Genomic DNA, 12632 nt, shown 5'->3' with positions numbered 1-12632 from the left:
CACTTCCCTTCAAAACATCACCTTTGTATGTGAGTGGGTTTGTGCTCTGCTTTTATTTGTTGGAGTATTTTTTAGGATTTAAAACTCTCAGAGGTATGTTTTTGTTTTTTAATTGAAATTCACCCAAAAAAGGGACAAAAGGTACAAATCACAGTAGCCTTGAAATCGTGAATGCTTTGAGAAATTAGCAGTTTAGTGATCTGCTAAATGACTTCCTGTATTTGTCATTCTTGTAACGTTCCACAGAGTCGGCATTTGGGTTGATGCAGAATACGATTATAGTTATTTCCTAAATAAATTTATTTTACAGTTACTTTTGAAAGTGTCCCAACACTTTAATTTCTATAAATTAAATTCACTTCCCTGCCAAACCTCTGTTTTCAAACATGGCATTGGCATGGTCTGTTTTATGGGGGAGATGCTGTTTTCCAGCATGCTGATTGTCAGAAATGTTGGTGAGACAATCTTGCTTTTTGTCAGTAATACAACCAGTTTGGCTTTAATTACAGTTTTACAGGTTTACCTGGTTGCGCGTCAGCTTGCTTTGACCTCCATGCCTTTCTTCTCACCAGAAAATGAAAAAAATTATATCTTTACATCTTTCTGTAATTAAATTAATTCTACAGGAAATTTTATTATTACCTAGTATTTGGTTATAGAGGTAGTTGAAAACACTGATTTTATTAAAAACCAACCCCACGTTAATTTCAGAATTAAACCCAATCTATTTATATTTTCCTTTGTTAATACTCAACGCATTCTTTCTTTAAAGCTGTGACTTTTACTGAAATACAAGCTAAGGATGAAGTCAGAGGAATTGCATGTAACTTTTGAAATATTCATGATTACTGTAATTTTTTTGGAAACTGTTCCACAGCCAGAGTTTTCCTTCTCAGCCAGTTGAGTCAGGCTCTCAGGATTGTTACGCATATGTACCACCAGGTAAAAAGTCATGTAAATGGCTGTTTTTCTAGAATGACTCTAGGAGAGAAAATGTGAAAACTGTGATTGGTCTGTTTTAAGCCGGGTAATTTCCTACAAACCAGAGTGCTTTCTATCATGTAAGAATGTAAATTATTAAAAGAGTAAGTGGAAACGCCATTATTCAAATGCTGCCCGAGCTTCTAGACACTTTACAGGTGGAGTTAATTTTCTGCAAATTAATACCTCTGGGGAGTTGCTTGCATGCATAATTTAGCTTTTTCTTCCAGTTAAAAAAAACAATTCCCAACCTTGGACCCCAACAGCATAATTGAGTATGTGTTTACTTGTCAGATACGGCTGTGGTATTTTGAGAGTTCTCCTCTATAATAGCATAATGCCCCTCTTTCCCTCAAGTTGCTTTCTTAATCAGTACAATTGAGAAATTAATTTTTATTTCTGGGTTTAGAGCTCCCCCCATTGATTATACTTTTATTTGCAGCAGTTGTATCTTTTAAATGCATTTGGTGCTGCTGCTGTTCAGCTCTTGGTGTAATGCTTTAAATCATACAGGTATAAGTATTTACAAAAGTTGTGGACATTTCTGAAGAACGGATGTAGTGAAACATTTATTTTGCTGTGAAAACAGAAGGGCTAATGTCTGAGGCTCATATGGATTGGGTGAGGAGGGTAAATCCTAAGGAGTTTTAAAAAAATGGTTTAATGGGCTTTAATAGCAGGCAAAGGAGCAAATAAAACAGAAAAAAGATTGCATGGATAAGCCACTGCTGAAAAATGATTGAATCACCACAACCTTACACGTTGCAGTGTATCTGGGGAACAGGGAGAGTTAATGATGTCTGTGCTCTCAGTGAGTTGTAAATATGATATAAAATGTTTTTATATGAACACTAGAGGAAGACATTCATGTAAACACCTTTTACCTTTCATTTGCTTTGAGCCAAGAGCACACGTGTTCAGTCATGTGTTAAATTCCAGTGATGAGAGCGTGTTTGAGAAAAGGCTGTAGGCCTGGCCAGGGCTGGTGAGGAAGGTGCTCTCGAGGTATCTCTCGAGTTGCTTAAACTCAATTAAATAAGAGACTAGAAAACATATCATGGAGAAAACTTGTACTGTTTCAATAGTGGATGTGCATTGTTTTAAGACATGCACAGTTTTTGCAAGTGCTTAAGGCGTTCGCTTTATGTGTGCTTGCAGGGCTGAAAGAGACCTACCTTGTCAGTAATTTTTTCTGTTCGGTAAATGTAGTGATGACCATTCTGCTTGAGGAGATGTGAAGCATGCATTCCGCATTTGTAATCTTAAGAAATGATAAATATAACTCACGATATTGTTTATTACAGCGTATTGTATGGAAAAACTAACACAAAATTGAATATGTGTGCTGCTTTTGTTACTATGGGTCTAATATCTTCAGAGATAGTACTCTGAAGACTGTAAAGTGCTCATCCATCTTTTCTGTTTGTGGGGATGAATCATATACTGTAAAACAGGTGGTTTTCATCATCCTGGTCCTTTAGTGGTGTGGACTCTGTTTTGGTTTTGAAGTAGTTACTGCTTGGAAAAATAACTTTTTTTTTCTTCCTACCACAGGGACAAAGATGCCACTGTTAATGCTGAGGAAATGTCTGTCTGCCTACTGAGAAATCTAGGTATAAGTTTTTTTGCTTCTCTTTTGACTGTTTAATTTTTGTAGTAGATTGTAAACTTTTGGATAACAAAGCAAACAGTTTCATTTTACATTCTTAATCGAGGGCTTAAGGCAAAATAGAGAATGCTATTCTACTCACACTTCTTTTAGGGATCTGTCTTCTTTGGGATAAATAATTTTGCCGTGCTGTAAATATCTAATTTGCATTAATCATGATTCCATTCCTTTCCTTCTGTCCATTATATATATTGCTGGTTCAAGTTACTGTTGTTTAGCAATCATTGCTGGCCTTCTGGCTGATACTGTGATATATTTGAGAGTGCAATACTGCACGTTAACAACAAGGTAAGGGATCAATATTGACATGAAATCCCATAGTCTGATTATTTTCTTATTTTTTTTTTTTGTTAACGGTGGTGGTAAATAAGCAAAATCATTCTTCATTGGGTGGTAGAGATGTACAAGTAAGGAAAATAAAAGTAAGTTATTCAAGGCAGTGCTACGCAAAGCACTCATTACAAATTGTTCTACTCAAAGGGAATCTTTTGGTTTAGGAATTAATAACAATATTGCTATTCTGAGAAGCAGGAAACATCAACTGCATTCCAAATTCATGAGTTTGGCTGGAAATAATAAATCTTATTTACATTTTTGCCTTTGTTTTTTGTGCCTGTAGGATGCATTCAGATCAGATTTCCTAATCTTTCTCTGTCAATGCAAAGGCTAAAACCTTAATTTTTTTTTTAGGCCGAGACTCAAAGGTTGGCTAAACATGAAATATTGTGAACCTGTAAGGCACACAGGAAATAAAAATTATTTACAATACTAATTCCATAATTTTCCTTTGTACGTTGTATGAAGTTTAAAATGCTCAAATTGATGATGAGTTTAATATGCGATGCTTATGAATGTTTATCCAGTACAGTGTGCTCGTGTACAAAAGGATCATTTAAAGTACTTGAAATTACCAAACTAGTTTATAGCACACTCTAGACTTCCTGATAAAGAATTATTCTGTTACAAGAGTTTCTGAACGTTATTGCTGCCAAAGTAGATTGAAATGTCTTCTTTGTCTTTTTTTCTTTTCTTTTTTGAATCTTCTCATAGATGGGAAAATAGTTTTACCAGGAAACCTCTTGGCTTTCACTTTCTATGGCAAACTTTGTAACTTCATGGTGACAAAAGTGAAAGGAACTGATGGCGCAGAGCTGACTGCCCAAAGCAGTGCCATTTCCAGTGATATGCATGAGCCAGACCTTGAAAGATCTGGTTTGGAGACAAGTACGTTAGATTTGTCCTTACAGCTTGGCAAGATGGACATTGACGATAGCCCAGAGGTTGCAGCTATGAGCACACCAAGGAAACCGATGGATCCGGGTTCAGCAGTTACACCCACCTCTGCTGTGGCAGTCCGTGGTCAAGACTCTGGTCAGGGAGATAAAACCTACAGCAACGGAGATGTTGCAGACCTTGCTGATGATCTGGAGTTGGCTGGGAAAGGAGGCAGTGAGGGACTCCCACTAACTGGCAAAACTGGAGCAGTATGCAATACAGATGCTTTTTATTTCATTTCTTCAAGAACTAGAATCAATTTTATTGAAACAAGAACCAATGTAGCAGAAGATGGTGATTGTGAATCCCGAGTCACTTACGATATGATAGGAGGTTTAAGCAGCCAGCTCAAAACTATTAGAGAAATGGTTGAACTGCCCTTGAAGCAAGCTGAACTGTTCAAGAGTTACGGTATGATGCCTAAGAGTTGGCTTTCTTAATTTGATATTAGTTTTTTTTTCTTTAATGTGACTTTTTTTTTCTTCTTTTTTTTTAACCCAAGTTATTCCAGGAGTATGCACTAAATTTTATGTAACACTGATCTGGTATACTTGTGTGTCCAAACAATGTAAAACTGTTCTATAATTACACTGTACAGATACTATGAAGATGTTTTGATTAGCTTGTGTGAAAAAGAATTGAGTAGGAAAGAAATATGTGTCTCTAAGAAAATTCAGGTATGCATAAACAGAATTTAGAGCAAATAGGAAAGACTTCTATACTTGAGCATTTGAAAGATGCAGATGTTTGTGTCATCAGATTTTAATTTGCTTTAGTAGAGCCAACTAATTTTTATTTTTTTTTTTTAAGTTGAGAAGAACTCAGATTAATTCTTCCACTGTTTTTATCCCCATGTGTTGTAGGGTTCTGGCAGAATTTTAGGGAAGTCTTTGAGGCTGTTTACTCAAACTGCTCAGTGTGTTTAGTATGGAATTACAGGGTGGAAAAACTAACACTATTACTGTTGCCTTATATAAAGTTATATCTGACATATATGAACTTGGAGGGTTTTTGTGACAAAGATAAAACTCTGGACTGTGTATTTATTGCAGATGGATATGTACATAAAGCAGGCATGTCTGTTCGCTGTACTTGTCTGGATGTGCATCATTGCGAAACAGGGCTCTCACCTATATTTCTTTAATATCATGTCTTTGAGGCTTTTTATTTTTCTGCCTTACCTCTTCCCACATATATGCTTTAGAGATGAGGTGATTTCAGTGATCACTGGGACAATTGCTGTAAGACACTGTGGTGGCTCTTTTGGAGTGTGTTGCTTGGGCGTGATCAGCACGTGTCAGTGGGGTGTTGTGAGGCGTCTTCATCTGTGTGTGGTCTGGCCCAATTTGCTGACTTCCAACCACAGCATCACTGCATGGTTTTGTGTTAGTAGAAAGTTTGCTTCAGCATCAGCATTCTTCATACTTAGTCTCAAAAGTGCTTGATCAGACTGTCTACTAATTACATGAGAGATGTTTACTCACCAGTTACAAACCTTTAGTAACCATCCAAATGTTGAGAGTCCTTGTCTGCTTGTAGGGAGAGAGGCTGTCAGCTGTAATGAGACGTTCGCTTTAGCAATTCTGTTTCTTGCCAGTACCAGAAACACCACATGAGGGAGCAGCACGTGCTTTAATGGACTGTTGTGAAGTAACCTGTCTGTAAAGACACTTTCATTTCTATCCTCTTGTCAGTTAGCAGATAAGTTTTTTCTTTTTGAGTATATTAGTTCCTAAGGTTTGGGCCTTCTGCCCATGCCATGCCAGTTGTGTTATTCTCTGTCACCATGATGTGACCTGCCGTTCAAGCATCATTCCCTGTCTGATTGCAGTACCCAATTGATGTTTCTTCTTCGGCTGTGTTTCAGCAATGTCTTTTGTACCAGGGTCAATCCTTTGTCAAACATTTGTCTCTTCTTCTTGCATTTTAATTTTCACCTTCTGTTTTCAGCTTTGTGCCCATTTAATTTAGTTTTGCTGGTCTGAAATTTTTTTGGGGCTCTTTACCTGGGAGCGTAATGTTACCGTTTTAACTGTATCCAGTAGTACCTTGTTCTTCTAGTGTCCCTTACATTCTGTCTTTGAATGTTTCTTTTCTGTCTGTTGCAACTCTTAACATTTGCCATTAAAGAGGCAAATTTATCCTTTTGATGTGTATTTTTTATCTTTTTGTAAGTATTCTTGAAGCAAGCTTCACAGTATTTCTGAAATTTTTTTGAGTGTTGAGGAGAAGGTGTTTTCTGATGTTGGGAATTTGCAGTAATGACACTGTAAGAATCATGAGTAACTTAATAAAGTATGCTCATGGATGTTAGGTACTCAGTCCAGTAATTTTTTGGAAAAAAAACCCCAAACAAACAACAACACATAGGGAGAATTATTATGTTGAACTACTGAGAAATAGAACTGTTTGAGTAGTTGCTTTTTAAACAGTATCATTTGGACTTTAGAAGAAAAAAAATGTAGCTGTATGTCCCATAGAAGGGTGCTCTTCCTAATGAAAGCCTACAATTTCATCAAAATGATGTTTCTGTTAAAGAAATTAATGCTGAGGTCAGGTTATAGTTGGTAATAACTGGGACAGTGAAATGTGCAAGTGCAGGTTGTTCACTCGAGCATTTATTACAAATAACTTTGTGTGCATGTGCTTGTTTAAAGGAATCCCTCCTCCTAGAGGAGTGCTATTATATGGCCCTCCGGGTACCGGGAAGACTATGATTGCCAAAGCCATTGCAAATGAGGTTGGCGCTCATGTTACTGTTATTAATGGTCCTGAAATAATAAGCAAGTAAGTCCACCCAATTTATTTTCATGAATTCTATAAATATATTAGCCCCGAATCTGCCCTGGCATCTATCCATTGTGGATAGGTGTAGATGGAGAATTGGCTATGGGCAACCTGCCCAAGAGAGTCAAAAACAAACGGGAAAGGGTTCTCTCAAGTAGGGCTTATATTTCTTCTTGCAGTAAAAGAGGGTTATTGGATTTGGCCAAGAAATTTGTGTAAGGCATGGACTAAATTAAAGAGGGCACTGAAACTGCATCTGCAATTACGTGTTTGTTAGTTCTGCAACAAGGTGAATGATTTGTTAAAGCATATTTGAAATGAAGATAACACTGCACAGATTAATGTGTCTGGGGAACTATATTTTGTTTTCTAAAAAATATAGATAAAATTTTCTAACACAGAAGAGACAAACTTTTCCCTTTGATCTTTTTTGTAGTTACAAGATGATTATGTCTTTGTCTGTGCCCCATTTTACCTTAATTTCTTGTCCTTGTGGAAATAAAGCTTATTGTAGATTTGCAAATTCTTTGGGACTTTGAAAGGGCACCATATATGGCTTTTTGGAACACACGAGCAGTAATTTTCCAAGTTGCGTGGAAAAGACCAAAAATGTTTTTTATTAAAGTATTTTAATTATTATAGGTTTTATGGGGAGTCTGAATCAAGATTACGTCAGATATTTGCTGAAGCTTCTCTGTGGTACGTTCTTCCAGATAATTTTATTCATGCTAACTTATTTGCGGTGTTGGTTCCAGCGTTAATGTTCTTAAAAGAAAAACACTTGCAGGAATTTTTGAATTGAAATTTTTTCCTGCAGTGGTTTTTAAAAGGAAATAAATTTGTCTATGTAGAGCTTAGCTAGAAGGAAAGCAGACAAATCTAGTATGCCTATTAAATGCTTTTGGACACTACCCTTTTTAGATGACTGTTACAGATGGTGCCAAACCGCTCTGTCTGTATCGCCAGCGTATTGTAGGCTTATCTCAAAAGATGAGCCAGAGTTTCACCTGGATCCAAATTTTTCTGTCTAGTTTTATCTTTGGAGACCAATGTGTGGTACTGTGCTGAGACATGGAAGCTAGCTCTAAACGGGCTAGTGTCGGTACTGGCTATAGCATGCCTCTGGGTTAGGGTAACATTCTGCTGAAATATATTGAACCTGGTTTAGGGCAGACTTTAGACTGCCAGGTGATTGGTGTTCATAATACATTAGCAAAACACTAGCGCATACTTTATTTGTAGAAGTGATAAATGCTGTCTTTTCACTGGTGAATTTGGTATATTAAATGTTGAGTCTTTGGGAGAGAGTCATAGAGAAGTAGATTGGTAGGTCATCTTGAAGGTATTAGCTATCTAGTATATTAGTCATTTTAGTTACCTTGTTGTGTAACACCATATTCAAGGTCGAAACTTTTGGTTGCCTAAAGGAGCAGGATGCTTGTCAATTTTTGTAGGAACTGGACATTTTCTGTGTACAGCTTTGCACTTTTCTGCCTAGGTGTTTTAAATCTTCCTGAGCACCTAAATGTTTTTTTTTACCTTTCCCCGGCCCCCCAGTCAGCCCTCCATTATATTTATAGATGAGTTGGATGCACTCTGTCCAAAGAGAGAAGGGGCTCAGAATGAAGTTGAAAAGAGAGTTGTTGCTTCGTTGCTGACATTAATGGATGGCATTGGCTCAGTAAGTAGACTGTATTGAGACAATGTGTATGGGGACCAGGTGAACATAATAATTTTTCTTCTATAATGCAGCCAATTTTAGATGTGTTGTTTGGGGGGAAAGAAAACAGTCTTAGGTGAGACTTTATGTAATTATTTCATGCCTTCTTGGATGCTAAGCAGAAGACTTAGGAGGGGAATATCTCCTGATAATGCGCGATGAAAAAAGTTTTTTCTCCTTTCATTGTCTTTCTTTTGCCTTTTCTCACTCTTGTAGTTTTGGAGATAAAACTGAAATCTTAGTGATAGACCATCATAGACTCCTTTAGGTTGGAAGGATCTGTAAGGTCATCAAGTCCAACCGTTAACCCAGCACTGCCAAGCCCACCACTACACCGTGACCCTAAGCATCACATCTATGTGGTTTTTAAACACTTCAGGGATGGTGATTCCACCACATCCCTGGGCAGCCTGGTCCAATGCTTGAGCAACCTTTCAGTGAAGAAATTTTTCCTGATATCCAACCTAAACCTCCCCTGGTGCAACTTGAGGCCATTTCCTCATCCCGTCACTTGTTATCTGGGAGAATAGACCTACCCCCATCACTGACCTAAGCCAGGTATTTTTAATTGCTCTGAAATCAGTCATCAAAATACTTCCGGTGATGTATAGGGTACATGATTAAAGGCAACAACAGTTATTTCAAGATCGCCATAGTAATATTGAAGACATAAATAAAAGCATACTGAAGAAACAGTACATTATAGATTATGCCCATAAAGTTTGCCAATCTCTCATCTACTTTCTTTATGATTATTAGCAGGGAAGATGGAAGAAATCTGTCCACAGTATGAAAATGAGTTTCTGCTGTTTATGTAATCTACAAGTTTCTCACTTTTTTTGCACTGTAGTTTGAGTTGCCCAGTCTGGAGTTGTTTACAGGCAGGACATATTTTCTGACGGCAAAAGCTGATGGGTATTCTTTCTGGAGAAGGTGCTTCATTCACAAAAAGAGAATGGCACTGCAAGAAACTTCATAGCAGATTTTTGCCTCGCTTCAGAAGTGTAAAAGCGGAGCTTGAGGAAGTTGGTTCGGATTTTTGACCTTGCTTTCCCTACTGAACCTACAGGAAGCTTTATAACCTCCTGTCTCTGCTGGTTTTGATACCTTAAATTATTTGTTTCCCAGCCTTGTTTTTTCAAGGCCTGCTGATACCTTTTTATTCTTGCGCCAGTGCTGGCATTTAGTTTAAACTCTTCTTTTCCTTTGCTTGATGCTTGCTATCCTGATATATGAAAGCAGGTTCTTGGGGATTAAAGAGGGAGACACTGGGATGAGGGCATCTGGAGTAAAGTTTATCTGTATGTGCCTGCAGCCTATAGTATTGCTAAATTGCAATTAGGGATAGGTTGGATGGGATCGCTTGTGGTGTATATATTCTGAAAAATTGGTGTGTTCTTAGGGCTAGCATCAGGAGTTTAGTGTGTGTAATATTTGGGAAAAGTAAGTGAGAAGTATGTTTATAAGACGTGTTACATGTAACTGTATTTTAATATTTTGCATTGTTTGATGCCTTCAGGAAAGCAGTGAAGGGCAGCTCTTGGTACTTGGGGCCACTAATCGTCCTCATGCACTGGATGCAGCACTGCGCAGACCTGGGCGTTTTGATAAAGAGATAGAAATTGGAATTCCTAATGCCCAAGACCGTCTGGACATACTCCAAAAGCTTCTCAAGAAAGTTCCACATTCGCTCACAGCAGTGGAGTTGGTGCAACTGGCTGATAGTGCACATGGTTATGTGGGTGCAGACTTAGCAGCCTTGTGCAAGGAAGCAGGTAAGACTGTGTATCTTGTTTAGGAACTTACTTTGTTGTTAGTCCCTTTATTTTGTTTAAAAAAAATAAAAATCCACAGTCTGTACTAATAGCTTTTAAAACAATGACATTTAATTAATTTCTGTGTCAAAAAACCTAACCAGGCATGAAATATGATGAATATCAGTCTGCTCCTGGGGAGACAGAAAAACTTGTTGACTATTACTAGATCTTAAAATCTAATAAGGTTAATGGCACAGGGGATTCCCCAGTGTTTTTTCTAGCAAATTAGCTAGCTAGTCGTCTCTCAGTAAACCAATGGTTTAGTGAGTTAACTGAAATATCCCTAAGAGTCTTTTTGCTCTAGAGCCTACCTCTCTGCACAAAAATCCCAAGTCACTCAAGGTAGACAGCTTGTCCTGCATGTCGTTGTACCCAGGGTATTGAGCCTGTGGGCCTGGGTGGTGTTTACTGTAGCTCCTTCCCATATTTTGTGCCCATATTTCATTTGCCTGCAGATGAGGAGCGGGTGGCAGAGGCTAGGGGTCTGTACGCACCTGGTGCGGTAGAGCTGGAGAGCACATCCTGAGCTGGGGGTTGGAAGGTGTCCCTTGGCCTCTGGTACAGGCATAACCCTGCAGAATTAGCCATGCATCATGCAGCCAGGGTTCAGTATGTTCCAGGGAATACTTCAACACGACTTCACTTCTGTTTTCATTGGCTGGAGTATTAGAAGTATGCTCTATCAATTCTTACGTTTTGCTAGAATGTGTCTATGTGGTTTAAGTGTTGGACCTAAAGTCTACTCATGAGCAGCTGTTTAAAACAGTCTAGTCAAAATATGACTCTTTAGCTCTGCTTATGCCTATTTGCTCCCTTGTAGTTTGCAAGTAACGTTTGCTGTATGTGCTGGTTACTTTTATTTCCTTTGGCACTGGGACAGCTTCCTCTGGCGGTGGCACAGTGCATGGTTAACTTGCATCAGAATTAACTATGAAGATGACAGAAGTCTTCCTGGGGGTGTTGGCATGTGGAACAGCAAGGTTTTTACTTGCCAGTTTCCAGAATTTCTAAGGGATAGTTATCAATTATGAATTTGTGGACTTTTGTATGGATCAAGAAGAAAAAAAAATATGTACAGACACAGACTGCTCATTATAGTGCTCATCTGTTGGCTTTGCTTGTGTGTTAAGCTCTGTTTTAAGTCAGCAAACATTCTTTTAAGAACAAATATATACAAACAACAGCAACAAAAAGATAAACTCCCTTTTTATTTTCCTTCCGTGTTTTTGGAAGCCAGTCAGTCTGCCTGTGGCACAGTCCTCACATAGTAAATACTTCACTAATGTAATGTAAAATTTTCAGTAAAAGTGTTGTGGTTTCGTTTCCAAACATGACCAAGCCTAGACTTAATTGTGCATGCACGCATCAATTCTGGACACTTCATAATCCAACTGCAATGAGATGATATTTACCCACTGCATGAAAGCCTTTTAGAAAATTAATTTCCAGTGTTACGAAAATGGAGCACTACATGCTACGTAGTTCCAAAACTTCTGGCATCCACCTGTGACTGATTGCAGGACATGCTGTTATCTGGGAGCTTTGCTTCCAAAGCCAGTGCTGAGGATGAGGGAAGGAGGACGTCTCCTTTGTATTGATCATCCCTGAAGTTTGAATCCATGCTGTTAAGACTTTGCTATTTGTTAACTTGGAGTGACCTCTGCTGGGGAGAATACAGTCCAGCGCCGTTAACTCTTTGCAGCCCTCATGTATTTTTCTCCTTCAAAGAACTGCAGAAGCATCATTTCGTTGTAGTACTACATAAGCTGGATTTAAGTTACTTTGAATAAGGAGCATTTTTAGTTGGATTCTTTTTTTTTTCTGATCAAGCTCTCGATATCTATTTTTTAATATTAAATTTTCAACACTTTGTAAAATATTATTGCTTTAACTGGAGTTAAACTTAGAAAAGACTAGCTTTTATGAAGTTATATTTCTCCTCAGCAGAGCAAGGTTATTCCATATGGCAAATTTTCCAGTGTTTTGTCTAGTCTTGTTTGTTGTTCCGAGTAATGGGCTTCTATTGCTTCATTTAAGAAATTTTGCCATGGGCCAAGATAGCTTGCTGTCCAGGAATGCTCTCTGATATTCAGCCTAAGTTTTCCTTGTTTAGTTTTATCCCATTATTTCTATTTACATCCTTGTATAACACATTCACTCTCCCTCCTTAGTGTTTACACCCTTCAGATATCTCTAGGCTGTTCTCATGTCCCCTACCTCCTCATTCATTACTGAGCCAAACTATAAATATTTAGCTCTTTTAATCTTTCCACATAAATAAGTCCTTCCTGCCTTCTGAGAACTTATGTTGATTTTCTCTGAACTCCCTCCAGTTTGTCAATAACCTTTTGGTAATGTAGGGCTCAGAATTGAACATAATATT

General features: G+C 38.0%; 1 protein-coding gene across 2 annotated transcripts in view; it reads left to right on the top strand.

The window, feature by feature from the left end:
* Positions 1-12632, top strand: part of SPATA5 (spermatogenesis associated 5) — a 164120-nt gene that overhangs the window by 2207 nt on the left and 149281 nt on the right. For both annotated transcript variants that reach the window (XM_037398372.1, XM_037398363.1), the window contains exons 4-9: positions 2536-2594; positions 3701-4336; positions 6583-6712; positions 7355-7411; positions 8270-8393; positions 9952-10207. In XM_037398372.1, coding sequence (XP_037254269.1) covers positions 2536-2594; positions 3701-4336; positions 6583-6712; positions 7355-7411; positions 8270-8393; positions 9952-10207 — 1262 coding nt within the window. The remainder of the gene's footprint in view (positions 1-2535; positions 2595-3700; positions 4337-6582; positions 6713-7354; positions 7412-8269; positions 8394-9951; positions 10208-12632) is intronic.

This window comes from Falco rusticolus, chromosome 1 (genome assembly GCF_015220075.1).
Source record: "Falco rusticolus isolate bFalRus1 chromosome 1, bFalRus1.pri, whole genome shotgun sequence".
NCBI classification, from domain to species: Eukaryota; Metazoa; Chordata; class Aves; order Falconiformes; family Falconidae; genus Falco; species Falco rusticolus.
Note: the sequence above shows the minus strand (reverse complement) of the source record. Positions and strands in the feature narration are given on the sequence as shown.